Here is a 24,302-nt window from a genome sequence, read left to right on the forward strand (position 1 = left end):
GCCACAGACAGAAAAAAAAAATAGGTTAGATTGGACAATTGGTGGCTACGGAGGCCAAGGACAAATGGTTTAAAAATGGAGAAGCCATTATTGCAAACAAAATGTGAATCATGCTTCTTTTAAAGCTGGGGCAAAGAGAGATAAAACAGGGGGGAAAATTGAGATAAAACTGGGACTGTCTTTGTAGACAGTTCAAGAAAGACAACATATTTTTGTTTTCCTTCCAGAAAATTCCTCTTCATAATAAAAGAACAAATTTAAACCCGTTATTGTAACTCAGATTGACAGTCTGGTAACCGTTGCCTGAATAATGCAGCGTAGTTCTGCTCGTTCGGTTGTTATGGGTACAGCATACATGAGAAGTGGCTGTAGAAAAGGACTCTAAATATAAATATTCCTTTGCAAGAAAGATCATTATGAATAATAGGGATCAGAAAGTAAGACAGGCAGCAGACAATATGTAACCAGCCGAAAGAAGGAATGCATACCAATAAACTGCCTTTGAGATTGTTGTGCTTATCTTTTGAAATTTATTTTGAAATGGTATTTTGTCTGCAGGCACTTGGGATGCAACTATTATGGACACAGTGAAAGATAAGGACCTAAAATCCGTGTGACGTACCGCCCAAACATTGTCTCATAGCAAATCCAACATGAGGGTTATAAAACATGTCTTCTTCAGCTCCTGCTGGGCCAGGTAAGTCAAACTTGGGAAGGACAGGTGTGTGTGTGTGTGTGTGTGAGAGAGAGAGAGGGATATGGAAGGAATTTATATAATTCTCAGAAGCTGGTATCTGGAGATTGTTTGGAAAAATTTGAAAACAATGGGAGGTGAAAGGAATTTACGACGTTTTCGTGATAGCTGGGAGAAGCAAAAAAATGATAGTAACGGAGAACAAAGAAAAAGGAATTTATAAGGACATAAAAAGAAAACCTCATGAAAGTGCTTAGTTCACCTGATGGCTTTCCATTCTTCGATCTTCAAAGGATTTCAGAGATGCCACCAGTTTCTCTACCACTTACCATTCTTTAGAGAGACACCAACGGAGCATTTTTCATGGGTCAACAATCCAGGCCAGATGGAGTGAGTGAGTGACCTACATCCCTTGGAATCTGTTCATCAGATTCTCCCTTCATTGAAGAACAGCTGTCTTTGGAGCCTCAGGAGAAGTTTGAGGAGATGGACATCATGGATGAGGGTGAAAAATGTGTAGCAAAACTCTTGCACTCTTCAAATGATGAAAAAAATACTGCTGTTTTTGTTCCTTTTCCAGAAATGATCACTCAAGATTAATCAACCGTACCGCTAAATCTGACCCATTCTTAAATATCTGAGTAAAACTCACAGCAGCTAAAGCAACACTTTGGGGCTTATGGTTATCCATATGGATATGCTTTCAAGACCTAACATTCTCTGGAACATCACAAAAACTAAACCACAGTTGCTTTGGCTGCAAGAGTCCACCAACATTGTTGAGAAAACACACCATCTGTGGTGAGGTCCAAAAGCTAAGAAGGTGCTTTCAGAAGTTAAGACATTATAGCATATAAAGAAAACGCAGTGGTAGCAATAAATGGGGGTGTATCTGAAACCCCAAAACTGAAAAACTCATCTGATACAGCTTTCAAAGAGGTGCAGTATTTCAGCTAAGGGACAACGGAGGAGATACAATGTGAACATACTGTTTTCTACCAAATTCTGGAGAACTTGGGTTTCAATCTTCTTCCTGACATCCCTGGTTATCCAGAGAGAATCTTCCATTTTTGGTTTAAAGAGCAGCCCTGTTCAAAATTTGCCACAAACCACATTCCCTTCTAGCATTGATGGCGTTACCTATTTGGGTCACGACACGTTGGCAAGAAAACAACCAAGCTCAGAGAGCACCAAGAACACCTTAAGCTTAAGCAGGTCAGATCATGACCCAAGGAGATGCCTTCATAAAAACAACACTAACCTTGATTTGTGATCAACATGGTTAGGGTTTGTTTATGGCTTTGCATATTGAATAATCTCAGCCCTTTGGTGACCTTGAGATCTAAGGCATGGCGCCAATCCAGAAAATGGATGAATTGAATTCCCAGTTGTATGTACGTTGCGTGAATACAGATGTTGCACATTCACAGGTAGTCCATGCCTCCCCGCTGAAGCATCCAATCCCTTTCCCCCACAAATACTGGGAAGCAGCATTAGCGCATATGCACCCTTGTGGCTTTGTTCTCCTTTCAAGGAATGTATACACTCTGTGCTTTTTCATTGTTTCAGTCTCTCTCTTTGTACGTGTCCTCTACACGGTTCCACTTACATAAACTGCACAGGGTCTCCTGCCTGGGCCACCTTTCCGATGCTCTCCAGCCTATAATCAAAACATCCAGAATTACGTAGCTAATGGAAACGGCTGAAAGCCGGGGCGAAGCATTTGAAAGCTCCCTTGCTGTGCCTGGCTTGGCCTGTGTGTTTGTGAAGTCTTTCCTTTAGGAGTTGGGCGTTCCCGTGGAAAAAAAAAAATGGGGCCTGTTTGTGTGGTTGCATATTTGTTGAGGAGTTTGAGGAATGCGACAGAAGTCAGGCTGCTGAAGTTCTCCCATTCTATCCAATTGTCCCATCTTGGAGCCACCAGCAAGCCAGCTCTCTGTGTCCAAGCAATCCCAGCACTGGGGAGGTCTTTGCAACTGGTGGTGTGGCCTTATTTACACTTCGGTGCTTTGTTGCGGTAGATTTCTTCGGTGAAAGGCCTAGGAGAGGGAGACGGGGGGAGGGAACGGGCACCAGGGTTTGGTGGGAAGGGGAACAAGAAAAAAGAGGTGAACATTCAGAGGTCCCACTCCCCTCGCCTTGTCTCTCTCATCCCACCTAGATCAATGTTCTCAACCGTAGCAACGATAAGCTGTGTGGACTTCAACTCCCGGAATTCCCCAGCGGAAATCCAGACAGCTTCAAGTTGCTGAAGTTGAGGAAATCCTGGCCTAGAGTCTTCCTTTTTTCCATGGGCAAAGAGGTCATCCTCACTGAAAAAGAAGGACTGCTAAGGCAGGGAGATCTCCATCTCTGTCCTCCTTCAGTCTCTTTAATGTCCCTCTTGCAAGAAAAACTGTAAGCAGAAAAAAAAGTTCAATCTGTCACTGGGGGGAATTCATAAGGACCAACCCATTGAACCTCTAACCTCAATTGATCATGCTGAGAGGGAGGTGGATCTCCAAGGTGTAAAGTTCTCGTGGATCTTGTCCTCCATTCTCTACTGAGGTCCCTTTGAGTCAATGCTGGGAACCTTCTTCCATAAAAATCACACACAGTCACCATTTATGCTTTAAATACCTATGGAGGTTCTCAGTCATCCAGGTCATGGTTGTCCCCATGGTTGTCTGCTTCTTTGAAAGACAACTGGACTTTCTGTGATTTAGAATAGAATAGAGCTGGAAGGGACCTTGGAGGTCTTCTAGTCCAGCCCCCTGCTCAAGCAGGAGAACCTATACCATCTCAGACAAGTGACTGTCCAGTCTCTTCTTAAAAGCCTCCAGTGATGGAGCACCTACAAATTCTGGTGGCAAGCTGTTCCACTGGATAATTATCCTCACTGTTAGGAAGTTTCTCCTTAATTCCAGGTTGCTTCTCTCCTTGATTAGTTAGACTGGTGTTCCACTATTGATGTCAGTGAGATCTCCCTGGCTTTGATCAGTGAGAAGTTATTGATCAATTCAGCTTGATCAAAAGACAGAACCCATAGTGGAACTAAACTCAAATTCAGGGCTGAACATTCTACAGCATCCTAAAACATCAAGAGTAAACGATACAATGGAGAACAGCTTGTCCCGCTCTTGATTGGCATTTAGCTGGCGTGTGGCCATCTCCAGGCCCTACATGTGGCTCAGAAGACCCCAAGATAAACCTCCCCTTCCTTTTATGAATCACTTCTGAATGAATGACCTGGAAATATCCATAACTGCTGACATACAATTAACACAGCTGGAGAGGCTTATTCTAGGTACGTGTGGGTAAATTCATCAACACGTCAATGAAACTTGCAAAACACAAGGTTATTTGGAAAAGTTGGACCACACATCATTATATATGTCATAAATGTTCTCACTGGTGGGTTGTTCCCATCAGGAGTTTCTATTGACCAAACGAAACATCAGCTCCAGGTTGGCCCAACCCAGGTCCACCTGTTTGATTCAAACTCTGAAAAACAACCTCAGGTGTTGGCATGGGAATGGCCTCGGTTCTCCAAACTTCTAGTATCCCTCAGTCTCATTGACCCAAAACAAGTTTATCATTTGAAGGGAGAAAAATCCAAAGATGGGCCTGAACCTATTGAGCTGGAGGGTCTGATACAGCAGATTAAGAATGACTTTCTCCTCACCTGCTTGAATCAGAATCAGAATAGAGCTGGAAGGGACCTTAGAGGTCTTCTAGTCCAGCCCCCTGCTCAATCAGGGGATCCTATATTATTTCAGACAAGTGACTGTCTCTTCTTAAAAACCTCCAGTGATCCAACATCCACACCTTCTGAAGGTAATCCATTCCACTGGATAATTGTCCTCACAGTTAGGAAGTTTCTCCTCAACTCCAGGTTGTTTCTCTCCTTGATCAGTTTCCATCTGCTGTTTCTTGTCCTGCCTTCAGGTGCTTTGGAAAATAAACTGCCCCCCCTCCTTCTTTATGGCAGCCTCTCAAATACTGGAAGGCTGCGATAACCTCCTCCCCCTAGTCCTTCTTTTCTCTAGACTAACCAAACCAAAATCCTCCAACCATTCTTCATACGTCTTGGTCTCCAGGCCTTCAATCATCTTAGTTGCTCTTCTTTGCAACTTTTTCCAAAGTCTCAACATCTTTTTTGTAATGTGGTGACCACAACTGGATGCAGGATTCCAGGTGTGTGGACAACCACATTCCAAAACAGTTTTCTGAGAGCAGGAGATGGCAACCTCTTTTCTAAGTAAGATGTTCCCTACTATATCTTGTATCAACCCCAACCTGCACGTCCAAGGATGAGTATTATGGAAGTAATGCCAGTAAAAACATCTGGAGAACAATTCTAGATTTGATGACCAGGGTAGATAATACCAAGCCACTTTTCTGAATCATAGCTCGTCTTTATATTAAGTCTGCTGGGAAAACACAGCAAGTAGGTTAACTGAACAGGGCAGGGAGGAGGGGGGAAAAAACACAACCCCCTTTCTCAACACAGTTCCCTGAAATGAAATCATGCCTCATTATTTTTTTCATCCCGCATGGAGGCAACTCACCCTTCGTAGAGCAGAGCAATTGCGTAGCACAGAGTCACCACTGCGGTCAGGACGAGACCCACTGGGCTGGCGTTCCTGATTTGAAAAGGCAGAAGGAGAGAACAAAAGTTGGGAAGGGAAGAGAAGGCTGAGTCAGCAAGAGAGAGACAGAGGTCGTGTCATCCCCCTCCCATTACCTGCGTTGGGAACTTGCCCGTCCACAAGCAAACTAGATCACCTGGTCAAAAAGTTGCTGGCTTCTTTGCACAAAAAGAACACCATCGTAAAAATAATAATAATAATAATAATATTTATCCTGACCTAATTGAGTCATAACTCCATCAAGTCTTGGAGGATGGGTAGGTGTCAGCAGTTTTGGCTGTATTAAGTACTGTGATTTGGCTCACTGAAGATGGAGCTACGAGGACAAAGCAAGGAGATTATGACGGCTTGGAAGAAGTTGGTTATACAAGATGGGGAGGGGGCGGAGAGTGGCTACAACTGAGCAGAGATCTCCCCATATCCAGGGCAAAAATGTAGGCTGAGGTCAGAACAGGCATGAGAAACTACCAAAAGCTGAACAGGCTGAGATGGGTCTCCAAAGGAAGACCACCGCCCAATGGACTTAGTCTAGGGCCAAGAGATTTTTTTTTCCCCACAATAATGAGTCCTCCTGGCAACATTCTGCCAAGATTGGTTTATCATCCAACTCCTGAAGCTTTATAGACCTCTATCTCTCTGTGGTGGAAAATGATGGAAAGATGATTATCAGTGTGTGGAACAATGGGTTGACTGATTATTTCAGAAAGACCAGTGGAAGAGAATATTTGTAGCTCAGGGTTGAACTGTGGGATGTTCTCTAAGCTTGGCTGCTTTCTCACAGATGTTTCATGACCCAACTAGGTAGCATCATCAGTACTAAGAGGGAGTGGGATCTGCAGGATGTCAGCGTTCCAGCGCTGACATATGAAAAGGAGAAGCTTGAACTTTTGCCTACTTAATTCCTTTGAAGATTCTGTCTCCTCGGAGATGGGAGGGGGGGACATTCCTGTGATCTGACAGAGATGGGATGAAGAGAGTGGCTTGGAAGATAGCCAATGAGACGCAGAGAATTGGGGATCAGAAAGGGAGGGTTTGGGGGGGCAAAGGTCAGTGCTGACCACGAAAAAGCCAAGGACAGGTCACTATGCTCAATAAAGAGAAAATTTCCTCAAAGATCGGCAGTTTGGAAATTCATTTATTTTGAGATAGCATCGAAATCTGACACAGAGAGGAGGAGGAAGACTATGGGGTCCTTGGTGCTCCCTCAACTTGGTTTCTTTCTTGCAGATGTGAAACATTTTTTTGCAGATGTGAAACATCTGCAAGAGAACAACCAAGCTCTGAGAAGACCAAGAACCCACATTTAGGAGACAATTGGGTAGTCTTACATATATTGCTTGACTGAACCTCCTGCAGTGCTGAGACAATCCAGACAATGCTAGAGGGCCACCACGTCCTCCGATCCAACTTTAAACCTGTAAATGGCTCAGGTCTGGCTTTCAAATTAGACAATCCTTGCCACAATATGAGCTGGCCTCCTTCCCTCCCCCTCAGGTCTCTTTTCCAAGTTCAGACGGGTCCCAGCTCACTTAGCAATTTAGAACAAGAGCAGACACATCTCTTCAATTTGGCCTCCTAAATGCCCAGCAGTGATTTTTTTTTTTCATCTGGTGTTTAATGAGTAATGTTGATTTAATTATTTATGCTTAAGAGACTGCATTGCTGTCTTCTACATTGCCTTGGTGTTTTTCAGAAAGTTGGCCCCGAAATATCTTAAGCTAGGCTACTGCTTTTGAACCATCTCCAGGAGAATGGCCAATGGATCAAAAGTGCTTTTTTCAAGAGGCAACTGGACTTTCTGGTTTTTCTTTGAAGACGTTTTGCTTCTCATCCAAGAAGTTTCTTCAGAGCTGAAGAAGCTCTTGAAAAAAGCGTCTTTGGGACAACCGTGACCTGGATGACTGAGAATCTCCATAGGATCAAAAGTACCGGTAAATTCATTCAACCCGTCTAACCTCCAAAGAGACGATTGCTCGGGGGCAGGGCACCCAACAAATCCTGTCTTTAATTCCCAAAATTGCTACTTAGGTAGGATTTGTAGAAACTTGTGGGAACGTGGTTTAAGTTTGTGATGCATTATTATTCAATTTGACACCCTAGAGCAGGCAGTCAAAAGTCTAACTGGGCATCAACCAGTTTCCCAAGACAATCTTTTGACAATTTTGGCAACCAGCTTTGATTTCACCTCCCCGTAATCTGCTCCTTTCTTCAGCCAAGACTAACTCATGATGTTGTTTCTGCCTTAATCCCTCCGAGAAATGTGTAGGGAGGAAACCTTCAACCGTTTGGCCCCCCTCTAACCTGAGTTGGCTTAACTGTAGAAGAAATAGGTCAATGACCAAAGGAGAAATGAATGATCATGATTAAGCAGAAGCTAAGGAGGGCTCAGTGAGTGGCACAACTTCTGGTGTAAAGTGGGTGACCGTGTCCAGTCTCACAAATGCCACACTGGAAAACACTGAGAGGACATTTAAACACCAGGGAGTGAAGATCAGATGGACTAACCCTACTGAGCAAAAAACAGAATTGGTCAACAACTCATCTAAACAATGATTCAAAATACAATGCTGAGGATTAAAGATTCATTTTCTGGTTCCTCTGTCAAATTCACCCATGGCGATCCATTTCTCCCAAGAAGCCAAACATCGAGGTGACTGAGATTTTCAAAGATTATTGAGCCACCAAAGGGGCAGGGGACTCAAGGATGGCCTCATTCCACTGCCAAGTTATGAAAGCAGGCCAAAAGAAAAGGGGGTCATCAAACATCTATTGAGGAACCTGTAATGGAGAAGATGCCCCAGCTGTGTGACTTTCATAATAACCATTGGAGATGAACAGCATGAGCGTAAATCTAAGTGCTGCGACAACAAAGAACTGGTGGGAACCAGGTGTCCTCCCTAAGAGCGCTGGGCCCTCCAGATGGGGAAGAGAAAGAGTGCAAAAATATGGATTCCATAAAGACGTCCTTCTCTTGAAGCACCCAGCAGTCTTTGGAATTGTATAATTATGGCTTCTTAATGTTTTTCAATATACAGTATATGGCAGATCAGAATTTATTCTAGCTTTGAGTTTGCTTCATTCATTGCAATCCAGCCTGCAGGTTTAAGTTCCAGCCAAGCTTTGAAAGAGGGCTGAAGCTAAACCATTGTGGGTGCTCTATCCCTGGAGATTTTTAAAAAGAGTCCATTGTCTGTTGTCTGAAATGGTGTAGAGCCTCCTCTATACCATTTCAGACAACCAAGCAAGAGATTGGACTAGAACAGTGGTCACCAACTGGTGGTCCGTGAGAAAATTTTGGTGGTCTGCAGAATTATTTGCATTTTTTATATTGCAGTAAATCAGAGATCCTCAAACTATGGCCCGTGGGCTGGATACGTGCAATGAACGTTTGTGTTGCTGCAAAGAGTCTCCCCCTTTGGGATCGTCTTGTGTGGGTCGGAGGGGGGCAGAAATTCTGACTAGGGTCTGCTTCGACCTCCTGGTGTGGGGCTTTGGGCAAAGGCTGGAGGGAAGCACCGCTGGTGGCAAAGAGCCGAAGGGCCTCGTTCCAGTGGGACTGCATCATGGCCTGGAACTGGCTGACCATCTCGGCCCGCTGAGCCTCCAGGCGCCAGTACCTGGCCTTGCACTTCCGCAGGTCTTCCCTCTGCTTGGAAAGCCTATGATCCTAGTCCTCAGTGAGGTGCTTCTGCTGAGCCTCCTTCTTGGTCAGATCCAATTTGAACTGAGCCAGCTGTTTTGTCAACTCTTTCTCGTGGTGGCTGCTTAGCTCCAGCAACTGCTTCCTGTTGGGGCCCTAAGGAGCCTGGGCAGGCAGGGTCTGGGAGGGGAGGGGCAAGTAGAGGCCGGCGAGGAGACCCTCGACGTGAGTGACATTGAGTTGGCCATGCCCACCCAGTCACATGCCCACCTAGCTATGCCCACCCAGCTGGTTATTAGGCAGATCATATTAGTGGTCCGTGGGATTTAAAATTATGAATTTAGTGGTCCCTGAGGTCCGAAAGGTTGGTGACCCCTGCGCTAGAAGACCTCCAAGGTCCCTTCCAGCTCTCTTATTTTGTTAAATGTATTGTCTTAGCCAGTTTTTGTTTCCCCAACACCTGCTGTCTCTCGCACACAATAAAAGAGCTTCTAGCAAGCCTGGTGGAACCTCAAATTGACCTCATCTCTGCATGGAGACGAAGTCACCTAGATCTTGCGGTGGAATTACTGTGTTTGACTCCCGGGGAATGATTTAAGGAGGACTTCAAGAGCCACTTTTCTCTCATTCTAAACAGATTGCTTTTGGAGTGCAGCCTAAACCGATCTGGGGGACCTTATGGAGCTCCATCTTGAGGGGGAAGATGAGAGGAAAGCAAGTGGAAGAGAGATTAAAATAGCCTCAGTTAAACTTCTGGAATAGGGCTCTGTAATAGATTTGAGTCATTAGTCCTCAATCACGCTTCTCCCCATACGCGAGCTCATTTTCAGACCCCTTAATAAACATGGATTTTCTTCTTCTTCAAGGGGAAAAAAATAGCTGTCAACAGGAAGACTGCGTAAAAGGGACACTCAGACTTTCCTACGGGGCTAAGAGGAGAAAAAAGCACTCAAAGCTTCTCCATTTTTCTTGATCCAGTTTCTTCCTCCTCCTCCTCCTGCAGTCAACTTTCAACAACCAGCAAATAAGTAAAATGCAGAAGGGGGTCAACCATGATAGATGTCTGAGAAGCCTTTGGCTTCCAAAAAACATTGCTTGAAGACTGGGGGACTCTACAATTTTTGGAGGTCCTTGGCTCAGCCTGCCCCACCCCAAGGTCCTTCAGATATATGATCCAGATTTCTGCCCCTTGTACAGGGAGCATATGGGGAGTGCTAATTCCACCCCAGCCCATTTGGGGTTCCCAGTCTGGAGGAGCAAACTTGCAATCAATCTCATGACTATGTCCAGGTCTTCTTTTAAGAAATGGAATTACAGAAATCCAGTTCCTCTTAGGTTTTTCCAATCACTCAATGCAACATCTGCATATAATATTTTCTTATCTTCATCTATGCCAATGCACAAGGAAATCTAAGCATTTTGGAACTCACTTTTCCTCAATTTACTTCTGTTTGGAGTTTTCTTATCTGACTTCTTTTGTCGGCAATTTTTTTCCCCTGCATTTGGAAAACTTCATTGCAGAACTTTTAACTTGACTTTTAAAGAATTACACTCGGATTTGCAGATTTATTTGGCAAATAGAAATTAGAATGTCAGCCAAAGAAGCCTATGCATTTTCCCCTCAATTTCCAGGGCCTACAGTTCAAATGCTGTTTGTTTAGGAACGTTTGACCAGGAACAAATAAATTTTAAATTATTTCTTTGACCAGACTTTCCAAAAGCATGCAGGTGAATTTTAAAAAACAGTTGCTGTTTTCTAAGTCTTTTTTTTTTTTTTTTGGTCTCATGCATTGTTTCGTGTATCAGCCTCTACAATAAGCACACAACCAGTAGCCATTAAAAAAACCTCAAAGCGTTGAGTTTCTTAAATGCATTTATTTTTTCGCCCTGCTAGAACTGTTTCAAACTAGGAAACGGTTGATGTAAATAATCATCCCATGGTCAGGTCTAGTTCAGTCCTAAATTTGCAACGTTTATGAAGGGGAAAATGCTTATTGCTGGACTTTTTAATATCAATTCGGGTGTGTTTAGTTTAAGGCCAGGAAATTTGATCTGTTCCCTCGGTCCCTTTCATGAGGTCATAGCAAAAAATGTTCTCGTGAAGTGGAAGGAAATAGCCTTGGTGCTCGGATGTCATGGAGACAGCGATGAAGTAGCCACTGAGAGGAGAGTGTGGCTTTTATAACACAATCACAGCGTTTCACTCTGAATCAGCAGAGGGAAGGGCTACGGACGGAGCCCGTAGCTTAAATTTTCACTGCTTTAATTTTCTTCTTGCAAACCCATGTACATATCAGGCTTAGGTATGCTTCGAAAACCCTGCAAGTTCTCCAAACATGACAGTCTTTTTTTTTTTTTTTCCCGTTGTAAAAAGAAGCCGCTCGCAATAAGGCTGATCCAAAGGACACGACATTGGGAAAAGAATGCCCAGAAATGCCACAGACTGTGGGAAAATGTTTGCAAAGGCTGACGGAGCCTTTAGAGGGGTAGCTTAAAGGGAGGAAGCCTAATCCTGAGAAGAATTAGACTCGGGGGGTCAGCTCATGTGTCCCCCGTGACACCAGGGTGGGATTTCCTGCAGGAAGAAGGGAAAATAGGGTTCCAGATGAATATATGTTGCCCTTTCTAGGTCTGGGTTCAAACCAAGAGAGGCCGCTGCAGAGTTGGTTGGAAGCTGGCAACGCCAGAGAGATTTTGCCGAATGGTGCTGGAATAATAGGGGTTAACATCTCTTCAAGTCTGTGTTTGTGTGTTTGTGTGTGTGTGTGTGAAAGAGAGAGAGAGAGAGAGCAAGTCAGAGGGAGAACAATTGGCCATATTCACGTCTGCAGGAGGGTTGGGGGAACTGAGGGGAAACTGAATGCCTCTAGCACAGTGATGGCTAACCTTTTCGGCACCGAGTGTGCATGCACACCCATAATGCAATGCTCCCACAACCCCCCCACAAGCACACGTGACCCCCACGTGCGCCCCCTGTGCATGCATGTGCCCGCCCCTACACACATGTGTGCATTTCCTGCATGCCCCCTGCCCTCCCTGCGCATACACATGTGTCTCCCACATGCCCATGCATGCGTGGTAGAAACCCGAAAACCAGCTGGCCGGCAGGAGGCAGGAGGCACGCACGCATGCACGGCAGAGCAGAGCTGGGGCAACGGCTCGTGTGCCCCAGAGAGAGCTCTGCGTGCCACCTGTGGCACGTGTGCCATTGGTTCACCATCAAGGCTCTAGCACAGTGTTTCTCAACCTTGGTAGCTTGAAGATGGGTGGACTTCAACTCCCAGAATCCCCCAGCCAGCAGCGCTGGCTGGGGGATTCTGGAAGTTGAAGTCCACCCATCTTCAAGCTTCCAAGGTTGAGAAACACTGCTCTAGCAGTTCCTCCACAAAATCGTTTCATCTCCCCAAACGTCTCTGAAAAGCTCTGCCAAAAATTGGGGCTGGGGGGGAGGTGGCCTACCCACCTGTCCACCACTCCAGCCAGGCCAAGCCTGATGGGCACGTGAGGTGCCAGAACTTGGAGGCTCCTCTACTACCTAGCAGCCTCGCGTACTCGTGCATGTTTCTTTAATTGGAAGAGCCATCTTGGAACAGAGATGGTTGTCCTTCAAATGGCCACCTAAGGACAGGGAGAAGAATGCTGTGGCCGCAAAGCAAAGCAAAAAGGGTCAGATCAGGAAAACGATGAGCCTTGAGAACTGGACGCCACAAGGATGCTTATCCGCCAGCTCCTTAGGAGAGCTGCAGGCTTGCAGGCGGAGTTGTGGTCCTCCTAGACCATCGTTTCTTGGCCATCGTTCAACTTCTGAAGTGGCTGTTAAGAGCGCCTTGCGCATCACCGCCTAAATGCCTCTCCTTGAGGAGCTGAGAGGTCTCTCCGTCTTCCTCTCTGATGCTTTCTTGGCTCGGGGATTGTTTTCCATCCCCACTTTATGGAGAGCCATTCAGCTCTGTTGCCAGCTCATCGCAGCTCTCATTTAGTGGCCAATTAAAGCGGCAGAGATGTATCTGAGCAGAAGTTGTGTGTCATTCAGGCTGGAGCTCTGAAGCCCCACCACTATCCTGGTTTGCTCCCTCTCCTCCGAGGGACACACGGCCTCACCCACGCCTGGCTTGACGAGGGGTGTGGAGGAGCCACTGAAATCAGGCGAATATCTAGGGGGATCTCCTTCCCTACCCGATCTAAGACCACATCCGATCATCAAACAGATTCCATGGGTAGTTATTTCTTCAAAGGATGGGTGGCTTTGGGCCCATTTCTGCTCGGCCTACCCAGCTGGCAGCTTCCATCCAGGGGACAAAGCTTGGGTGTGAGGGAGGAAGAGAGGGGGACAGAGGGATAGAATCAAGATCATGTGAGATGTTAGTACCACTTTGTAAGGCTTTGAGAAGGCCACACTTCTATGTTCATTGTCGCATTACTTTTGTTGTAAGCCACCCAGAGTCCCTTGGGAGTTGGGCAGCATAGAAATGTGATAAATTAAATTAAATTAAATTAAATCGGCATCCAGTTTTGGTCACCACGATTTTAAAAAGACGTTGAGACTCTGGAAAGAGTGCAGAGAAGAGCAACGAAGACGATTAGGGGACTGGAGGCTAAAACATACGATGAAGAGTTTCAGGAATTGAATGTCTAGTTTAACGAAAAGAAAAGACTAGGGCTGACATGATAAGAGTGTTCCAATCTTTGAGGGGCTGCCCCAAAGAAGAGGGGGTTAACTTATTCTCCAAAGCACCTGAAGGCAAGACAAGAAGAATGGATGGAAACTCATCAAGGAGAGAAGCAACCTGGAATTAAGGAGAAACTTCCTAAGAATGAGGACAATTAACCAGTGGAACAGAAGTTCCCCCAGAAGTTGTGGTTGCTCCACAACTGGAAGCTTTCAAGAAGAGATTTGTCTGAAAGACAATCATTTGTTTAAAATGGTATAGGGTCTGCTGCTTGAACAGGGGGCTGGACTAGAAGATCTCCAAGGTCCCTTCCAACTCTTATTATTCTGTTAAGATTTACACCTGTATTGTGATTTGGGGTGTTTTATGGGGAAAGCCATCATCTCCTCAAAGCAGCAAAGCCAAGTATTTTACATCAATGCCGGGAGCAAGCAGTGACTCTTTTCATTTATGGTTGTGGGTTGCAAAAAAAATTGAAATGAAACATAACTTCTTTCCAGGGTTCCAAACCTTTGCCTGGTGAAGAAGCAGGAGAAAAAGAAGACAGGACTTACATGAGGGACCATCCGAAATAGATGGAGGTGCTACCCCAGTACATAGGATTCTCCGTGACATTGAAGGGGAAGGAGGTCACCTTCGTCTCCATGAGAATGCCAAAATAGTCACCTAGAAAGGAAAGACGACAAACCGTTGAGTCAATCAAGAAATCGCTTTGCTGGATCAGATCAGAGGCCTCTTCCTGCAACAATCAGTTTGGGTGGCATTGATAATTCCAACAAACACAAAGATCTGGAGAAGGTTGACCTTGGAAGTCTACTGCCACAATGAAACTGCAAAAGTCCTTTCCCATCCCTGCTGTTTGGGCCCTTGGCAGGGTGTTCGCAACCAAGACTTGTCTATAGGCGAGGAACAATAAAGGAAGCTGCTTAGAAGTAACTTTGCATGCCTCCCTTGTTGTTGTTGGTTTTTTTGGGTGGGGGGTTTGGAGCTTGGCACAAACTTACAAATCACACAAGCTCAGAATGACTCAGCCGGCTGCAGAAATTGTCAGGCCACACAGAACAATCATACCGGTGGATAAACCTTTTTTTTTCCATCTCATTATCCCACTAAGCTGCCTCTGGCAATCATGGGAGGAAGCGGGGAGAGAGGGGAGAGAAAAAGAAATTCCAGGTGGGATATTTTCATTCGCGAGAGCTCCAGAATGGCTTTTTGACATGGTAGGAAGCTGTGGAAATTGCCAATCTGACCCAGGTACCGATTACTAATAAATTATTGCGCTCTGCTCACTGGTGCTTGAAACATGCCGTTACCAGCAATTAAGGGCCGAGTTTTATAAAGAAGTGTCAACTATAGTTCAAAGAGGGGGCCAGGAGACAAATAAATTGGTTTGTATTTGATATGACTCATGCAAAGAGCCATAACTTTAAAAAAACATTCTTCCCCCCCCACCCAATTTAAAAAAAAAAAACAATTTAGAAGTGTAACACTCACTTTGTCCTGCAAAAGTTAATTCGGTTGCGTTCCTGTATACTTATTTTGTTCCAAAGGCGAGGCTTTTTTTCCCCACGGCCCCGGCTTTTTGGAAAAGATGGATTGATAAGACTCTTGGAGCCTCTTCTCCCTCTTCCCTGCCAGCCCCCAAATGAGGGTCAGGAGCTTCTTCCTCTCATGAATCAAGGTGGGAGGAAGCAAAACCAGAATCTAATACTCGCTAGTATTAAATCAGAGCTGAGGGACATGGAGTCTGTCTCTCTCTCTCTCTCTCTCCTGTCTCCTACACTGTGGTGGATGACAGAGGATGCGTGAACTTATGATCCCATCAGGAACCGTTAAGGCTTGGCTGGTTTCTAAAAGGGTTGGATCAATTCATGAAGTCCTGGGGATCATCAGCTTTGAGGACACAGAGATCGCCTCTGAAGGCCACCTGCTGAGAGACTGGTGGGCTTCCTTAGGCAGTACGTTGGTCAACTGTTGGAGAAAGGACTACTGGATTAGTGGTCCTCAGCGGTGCTGGCTGCCAGCTTGGCTGGCTTCAAAACAAGAGTTGGGCCAATTCATGGCTGATCCTGGGTATCAGCCGGTCTTAGCCTTGATGGTAGGAGGATTGCTCCTGAAGGCCATTGCTGAGAGTCTGGTGGGCTTCTTAGGCAGCTCCGTTGACCTCTGAGAGAACGGACTGCTGGACGAGGTGGGCCAGAGTTCCAATCCAGCAGGGCACTGCTTACAATCTTCTATTTTTAGCATGACATCCAACCGAGGAGAAGTCTTCTTCCTCCAAAATTACAATCCTTCTGGACCGAAGAATTGTGACGGTGGACTGAGGCAGAAGATACATCTCCTTTCCAGCTGGACTCAACTTCACTAAGTCATGCTTTAAAAAGGGCACAGAATTTGGTTGTTGTTGTTGTTGTTTTTTCCTGAATGGAATCGATTGAAGCCTACAGATGTTTCAAACTAGTCCTAAGGAATGTTGGAAGATCATCTGGTCTGAATGGTGGGAGATGAAAGAACGGGGGGGGGGGGGGTCATCTTTTTTTTAAAAAAAAGCAGTAGGAACTTTCTAATTCCTGCAAGGGTTGCAATCAACTGGGCCAAAGGCATTTTGCTCTCAAGGGAGACCACATCATTCCTGTTTATCATGGGAAAATGGCCCTCTTATCCCCACAATGTTACGTCTTCCTACACAAACATATGTTTGGGGAATGGCTTCTTCACCCCATTGAATTGTAAACCTTGCACCTCTCCTTTCCTCCTCCCAATTCCAGTAAAACCGATTAATAAGTGGCTCTTTCTAAGTTATATCAAGGAATACAAAAAGCCAAGGAAATAAAGTTACTATGGATTTGTGTTTGTGTTATATGCGCTGGGGTTGTTCTTTTGTTCTCTCTCTGTTCTCTCTGGCCCCCCCTCCCTCAATTCCAAATTGCACACAGCTGTGTTGGTCCATCTGGAGGAAGAGACAGATGGAAAATTACTTTCCCCTTTTATGGGAGGGCAAATCAAAAAGCCGCAGAGGAAGCTTGTGAATTTGTTGAAATTCATTGCAAAGCAACAAGATAAAACGGGGGAGGGGTAGCAATATCTGGATGGGATATAAAAAAGGGGGAGAACCTTGCAATCACAAGCAAAGGGTCAAGCGAGAGGACATGGCAGAGACAGAAGAATCAGGAGATAAATAGTTTCTGTTGAAGAAAATAATTTTATTGCTCCTCATAGGAGCAATGTATACAGGATGTCTGTATGGGGCCATTTCACCCCCTTGGAGTTTGGGGTTAATGGTAAATCCATACCAAAAAACGGGTTGATTCCTTCTTGGTGGTGAGATCCTGATCCAGAATGGACCGATAAAGGTCCAGAGTTGGGAAAGAGAAGCAGTGGTTGATAATTCTGAGGGACACAGTTAGATGGCCTCAAGTGTTCTCAAGTAAGCATTGCCACACCGGAACTTCCTGCCACAAAATATCATGGAGGACGTTACTTGGATGCCTTCACAGAAGACAAGCCAGATGCAGAGCAGTTGGCCCTTAACAGACACTCCTGGAGACAAAATAGGACCTTCCGTGTTCAAGAAGTTCTGATCTGGTCCAGGTCAAGGTATCTTAGAGCAGGGGTCTCCAACCTTGGCAACTTTAAGACTTGTGGACTTCAGTTTCCAGAATTGAAATTGAAGAGGAATTCTGGGAGTTGAAGTCCACAGGTCTTAAAGTTGCCAAGGTTGGAGACCCCTGTCCTAGAGGCCTTAATAGTGGGACCAGAACAGTGGATCTACTAGGCCCAAATTTTTTCAGCCTTGGCAACTTTAAGAGCGATGGACTTCAACTCCCAGAATTCTCCAGCTGGCATGCATGGACCTCAACTCCTCAGTCAACATGCATGGCCCAAGTCTCCAGCTGGCTGGGAATTCTGGGAGTGGAAGTTCATGGATGCTGGTTGAGGAATTCTGGGAATTGAAGCCCACCCAACTTAAAGTTGCCAAAGTTGAGGAACCCTGAATTAGACCATGGTCTGAGGCAGCTGTTCTGGTCTCTCAAGAGGAAATGTGGGGCATGGTACGAAGCATTCTCCTCCTCAGTTAAATTCCCTCTCTAACTGATACCGGAAATTGGTTAGTCACCATGACATAAACCTTACTGGGCTGAGTAAGTCCTAGGAGTTGAAGAACGATACAACTTGAAGAGACCTGCGTTCACAAGATACAGCTTCCTTTCTCACCACATCAAAGAGTATGATCCATGGGGAAATCAAGTAAGTCAATCTCCAAAAGTTGAGGTGCTAGGGACAGCTCTGCCCCCCCCCTAGGATTCTAAGGACAGCTCTGCCCACCCACCCCCATCCACTATGGCCTGGATATTGGATTAAAATGTCGGTCAAGCAGTTTTCTGGCTGCTTACTTATTCACACACGCAGACACAAAGGGAGAAAATGGGCCAGCCAAGTATGAGTCTTCGGCTGTGGAGAAACTGCCCCTACTGTGAAGGAAATGGGAAGGCCACCGAGCCGTTGTTTAGCAAGAGTGAATCATTCTGTGCCAATCTAACCTGGTAGCCTACATTGGAGGCTCCAGGAAAATAACCATCTGATTATTTAAACATACGGATTATTTAAACATGCCGTCCCGAATTGCGGAATGAGACCAACCCTAGCAATCGCAAAACAAAATGGGGAGGGGGAAGAGAGATACGTTTTGTGGCCAGGGTGGTGTACTCCCCACCGGGTGATTCAAAGCACCGGGCAGACCTGGGTGGATCCTGAAAAACAAAACAGGACTGGCTTAGTAAGTATTTGGAGGAGAGACCCCAAGTAGATGTGCCAAGGAAGACTAGATTGGGAAAATGGAAGATGTAGCCCAGCACAAAACTCTGATGGGGGGTTGAAGGCCTTTCCTGGTGGGTTCTTGGGATTTTTTTGCATACTGGAGAGAGAGGCTCTAGAAGCTGGCAAAATGCTTGGCCGCTTGAAAATGGATGGACTTCAACTCCCAGAATTAGCCAGTCAGCGCACTGGAGAGATATAACATGGGTAGACTTCAACTCACAGAATTCCTCAACCAATAGACTGGGAAACTTTATGATGGGTATACTGCCAGTATTGGTAGAGATGTGGTTTTTCTCACTGGTCATTCCTTGCGTAGGGTACTGTTTTCTGCTTTATTGTTTGTCTGGTGTTAATCCATGCTTATCAGGGTGTTGGCTTCTGGAAAGATTGTGTTCTAGTCTTTCTTTCCCTGGCCTGGCTGGGAGTTGGAAGTCCACCCATTTTCAAGTGGTTGAGAAACACTGGAGTAGAAGATCTTGGCTGTCCCCTCCCACTCTACAATACTATGTTTCTAAAGTCACCTCCGTATCATCAAGAAAGTGATGTGAACACATCTATGAACTCATGAAGAACCATGTCTCACTGAACAATCTTGGACTGATTTCCTAAAACCTCCCACTTCAATATTATGTATTGGGGCAGAAAGAGAAAAAAGAAAGAGGCATAAACGGTGGTGTATCCACAGCCATCCAGGACAAAGGAGCTGCCATTTTTATATCTTGGACCTCCCTTGTAGAGTCCCATGGTTAACCAGCTTTGACTTGGGGCAACTTAGGAGAACATTGTCTGACTGTCTGTATCCACCTAGGAGAACCCAGTTGGTGAATGTTGGCATCAAGCTACAGTCAGGTTGACCTTACCTAAAAACGTCCCAATAAACCCCAGTGCGAGGAAACTGGAGGTCACCAACAGGATGCCCACTGCTATGAGAGTCACGCTGGCATAGTACCCCAAAAGACAATCCAGCAGTGGCAGCTTGGGCTGACTCTTCATCGCTTCTCCAAAGCTGCAAGAGATGAAAAAAAAATATTGTTGACATGACAACTGAAGCCTTCCTGAAGCGCTGCAGGCTGGAGGACTCCGTTAATTACAAACGCTTTTACTGAAGGACTTTTTAATGATAAAAACAATAGAAATATTAGAACGGAAGCAAAGAAGGTAAGATAGAAGAGTGAATAAGAAAGAAAGAAAGTAGAACTAGAAAAGAAGAGAAGAGAAGAGAAGAGAAGAGAAGGAAGGAAGGAAGGAAGGAAGGAAGGAAGGAAGGAAGGAAGGAAGGAAGGAAGGAAGGAAGGAAGGAAGGAAGGAAGGAAGGCGGGCTAATGGAAGGGAAAGTTAAGGGAAGGAAGGAAGGAAGGAAGGAAGGAAGGAAGGAAGGAAGGGCTTCCAATCTTTTTGATAGCGGTTATAAATGCATTCAAATGTTACCTTTTCTCTCTAAGCTTACATCGTAATTTCCTTCTTTCCATAAGCAATCCTTTCTAATCTTCAAACCCATCAATCGTTCATTTTTCTCTTTTTTTTCAGCAAAAAGTCCAGAAGCAGCATTTTTAGAATGAGCATTTTTGCCCTGGCAAACAGAAAACTCAATTTCCTGCCCTGTTTTTAGTTTGCTAAGTGCAAATGGCTTGTTTTCTTTCTGTCTCCCTCTCTCTCCAAACGCAGCAGACTGACACTAACACCAAACTCAGGTGTTCTGTGCTGCACTTATCCCATCCCTGGAAAGAAAACAAATATTGGATGAAAGAGCATGTGAGGTGGGGGGGCTCCTTCTGGCAAGATGAGAAGCAAACAGCCCCAAGCCCACCCCAAGAAACAGGTAGAAACAGACTCTGTGGTTTCCCATTGTGAAAAACTTCCAAACCAGGAGGAAATGGTGTAGAATTGAGTCTGATGTGACTATAAACTGGGCTTGTGTTTCATACTCAGCAGTCAGCAGAATTCTTTCATAATGATTTTCCTATTTCTGATTCTTACTGATTAGATACGTCTGTTGTTATAGAAATGGCTAGTGTATATTGTTATTTAGAAGTAAAAAGTTGAGGTTTCACGTTATTGCCTTATTCTCCTGCACCAAAAAGAGTTGGAAGTCCATGCTTTCCTATTCCTTCTCCTCTGCTCTTTCCCTCCCTTATTTTCCTCTTATTTTCATTTTTCTTTGCATTTCTGTATTTTATATTTTGATAAATGCATTTTTTTAAAAATGATCCTGACTTCCTTATTCCTTTCACTAAATGTATCCGTCAGAGCTACAGACCGTCGCTTAATTTTTCTTGGACTCCAACCTAATTCACTTGATGTCTGAAACAAATGTATGATGAAGGAAAAAAGGAGAAAAATGATACTATGAGATTCCTTGGCTTTTTAATTAGGAAAACGACAAGGCGGCATCTTTCCTAGTGCCTCAATTCTGCCAACGCAACCGCTTCAAGAGACATCAGCTGGTTTTCCTTTCCTTCCCATGCCTTCAAACGGGCCCCTCGGCTGGATAATCAACCATGACACAGTTGATTAAATGACCACTTGAAAAACGCGACGGAGTTTTGGGACACGTGGCGCCTGGTCTGCCATCTTCCTTTCGCTCTGACCCCCCTGCTCACTCATGGTTCAACTCCTCTGCAAACAAGGATGGGGCTTCCATTAGCCATCCTCATTGAGATGCCTGTGTTTTCATGCCAGCCGAATGTGTTTGCTCATGCTAATGGGCCAGCTTCTCCTGGAGGCAAGATTGATGGTTTCCTAAACATAGTTTTGTTTGCCTAACATGTGAACTCGGAGGTCCCTCCGTTACCCCACCGCCCTCACTATTGATAAATAAACCTTTCAAGCGTTCATATCTCTGGCCAATGCTGGTTTCTGAAGTCAATGTCATCGGTTTGGCATCTGGAGTCAATTGAGTTCATGGCAGCTGGTAAAATCCTTCTCCGAGCGATGGATTGATCAACCTTGGTTCACAGTTAATATAAACCCAGTTTACAGACAGCTGTCTCCCTCTGCTGACTTCATGCACCGTTAAATGAGAGGATGGGCAGGGCTGCTTCAAAGCAACACATGTGCCTGGCATTAGCAAACAGCCATGCAATTTTAAGCGTGCCCATTTTTGGTAACAGGATAAAAAGAACCCCAACAAAACAACCACATTTAAAATCTTGTAAGTTACATTCCTCTTTTGCTGCTCAGTGAAACTCCTGCTGAGGAGAGATCTAAGAGTTCCTGTTATCTGTAGCCTTATTAAATTCAAGTTAGACTACTGTACTGTGCAACTTGTGGGGCTGCCCTTGAATACGGTTCAGCATCTACTTTTGGGAGAAGAACCACTGTTCTTAGACACAGCTCAGTCAGTTCAATACTATGTCATTTGGGTCTTGTGCCCTTAACGGGACTGAAAAACCTGCCTGCTCCATTGTTACCTGCCCTCCATCCTTGCACACCTGAGACAGAGGTCTTTCCAGATGGGAAAGAGCTTCAAGAATGGTGTTTTTTTCCACAAAAGAACAGCCTCTTTTGAAATCCTGTGGCGTCCCCTTCACAGTGCCTTTCAGCCTGTTTAATAAGCCAGTTGATGTGTTACGTGATAGATAGATAGATAGACAGACAGACAGACAGACACCCTGTTTCCCTGAAAATAAGACCCAACTGGAAAATAAGTCCTAGTATGATTTTTCAGGATACTCATAATATAAGCCCTACCCCCAAAATAAGTCCCAGTTAAGATTGTCAGCCAGATGGGTGCATTTAGTACCGTATTTCCCCAAAATAAAACCTAACCAGAAAATAAGCCCTAATGCGTCTTTTGGAGCAAAAATTAATATAAGACCCAGTCTTATTTTCGGGGAAACACAGTAGGTAGGTAAGTAGGTGGATGGATGGATGGATGGATGGAAGGAAGGAAAGATAGGATAGGATAGGATAGGATAGGATAGATGAGAGAGAGACGGAAGGAGGGAGGGAGGGAGAGAGAAACATGGATGGTTGATAGATGATAGATGGGTAGATATAGAGAGAAATAGAGGGGGGTTCTGGAGGCTGCCCTAGTGCAGGTTCCCTTCCCTGAGTTACTCTTCTTCTTAGAAATTACCTTCTAAAGCAGCAAATCATTGAGTGACAGTGTGGAGCCAATAATTGAATTTTGGAGCTCGGCTGAGTTCTGCCTCAGGGTGAGGGACACAGCTCTTGAAAAGCTTTGCCATCTTCATTTCAAGGAACTCCAGTTAAAGAGCGGCTGGGCTAAATGGACAGATTCTTCGTGTCATGCCCTTGGACTGCTGCTTTTTGACGTTCAGGGAAAGCATTCTGGTCTTCAACAGAACACATTTACTGGTATTCCTTGACTTATGACCATAATGCAGCCTGCCCATTAGGGACATAAAACGAGTGACCGATTTTACTATATATAAATATTTGTAGCTATCATTAAAGCAAACACGGTGATCATTAGCAGACCAACCCTTCCCCATGGGCCTGTTTAGGGAGGGGGAGGCTGCAATTTGTTTTCAACTTTTATAGAAGTTTTTTTTTTTAATTGTTTCCTCGTACATCATTTATTCTGGCTCGAGAGTGATGCCGAACGAAGGTTGTAAAAAAAAACACCTTAAAACATGCAAAACAAGCTTAATTCCGAGATTCCCTTTGCCGTCACCAAGCTCAGGACTCGAAAGCCAGGTTCTGTGTCCTTTTTCTTTGGTCCCGTGGAATATTCATGACCCCAGAGGGTGTGGGGAGGGGGGGAGGAAAGAGAGGATTTCAGATTCAGCTGCTCCACACTCTGGATTTAATTCTGCATCCCCCTCAGCCTTGAGTCCAGGGCAAAGCGATCGAGCTGTTGTGGATGCGGAGGAAGCTTTCAGAAAGTCAACCTGCCTTCTTAGATTACCTTCCTTGCAACAAGAACATTTAAGGACACATTATCATAATGTACAGTACATCATTCATACGGGATTACGGAGAGCAGATCCGAATGGGGAGGGAAAGCATTATCTTGCCTTATCCAAGATAAGAGAGTTGAAATGACCTGAGAATTAAATGCACAGATAATCCTCCGTGCTTCTGTAAACACGAAGATTCGCTAAACCCTGAAAACGAAACTGGGCAGACGCTGTGTTTTCATTTCTTTCTTGAAAATGGGGGAAAGATGCTGGAACTGAGATACCTCCTTGTAGTACCAAGTGATAAGGTAGACCAACAAGGGATAGGAATCATAGGGGATGAGTTCCCCCAACCTGGTGGGTTCCATTACGAACTCATGGTCATTTGGAGGGTATCAAGTTGACAATGCTGCCTTAAATGAGGTCAGAGCCTTGGGTCCACAAAACCAGTCTTGATCCAACTCACATCTGGAGATCTTCTCCAGAAGAGGAAGGTTGACTGGAAGGGTGATATTTAGCTGGAGATGGTTTCTGATTGAGTCTTCAAGAGGACACCTCCAGCATAATTTATCTCCCCAATGCTGTGGTCATCAAGAGCTGTAAACTCAAGTGAGGACCAGTCTACTCACGTCCATTGGTGGAAAGGTATCAACCCAACTCAAAGATGGACAACGGGCTTCAGTTCCTATAGAGACAGCATGACCTATGTTGGTGTTGGACTAGAAGAGACCAAGGTTACGGGTCATGGAAGCTCACTGGGGAACTTGGGGCAGGTCACACTTAATCCAACCCACCTCACAAGCCTGTAGATGGGACAAATTGGATGTTTTGTAGGCACCTCGAGCTTCAGGAGTAAAAACAGAATATAAATCTACTCAAAATTGAAGGTAGGAGTCAGGAGATATAGTAGGTAGATAGGTAGGTAGGTAGGTGGGTGGGTGGATTGATGAATGGATGGATGGATAGATAGATAGATAGATAGAT

At 45.0% G+C, this 24,302-nt stretch overlaps 1 protein-coding gene across 3 annotated transcripts in view; it reads right to left on the bottom strand.

The window, feature by feature from the left end:
• Positions 1–505: 505 nt before the first annotated feature.
• Positions 506–24,302, bottom strand: part of PEMT (phosphatidylethanolamine N-methyltransferase) — a 37,913-nt gene continuing 14,116 nt past the window's right edge. For all 3 annotated transcript variants that reach the window (XM_070955177.1, XM_070955176.1, XM_070955175.1), the window contains exons 4-7: positions 19,314–19,459; positions 14,190–14,301; positions 5,245–5,319; positions 506–2,733 (exon numbers count right to left, since the gene is read on the bottom strand). In XM_070955177.1, coding sequence (XP_070811278.1) covers positions 2,685–2,733; positions 5,245–5,319; positions 14,190–14,301; positions 19,314–19,459 — 382 coding nt within the window. In that variant the 3' untranslated portion in view covers positions 506–2,684. The remainder of the gene's footprint in view (positions 2,734–5,244; positions 5,320–14,189; positions 14,302–19,313; positions 19,460–24,302) is intronic.

Source organism: Pituophis catenifer, unplaced genomic scaffold (genome assembly GCF_029215685.1).
Source record: "Pituophis catenifer annectens isolate HBS135680 unplaced genomic scaffold, rPitCat1.0.hap2 SCAF_16, whole genome shotgun sequence".
Lineage (NCBI taxonomy): Eukaryota > Metazoa > Chordata > Lepidosauria > Squamata > Colubridae > Pituophis > Pituophis catenifer.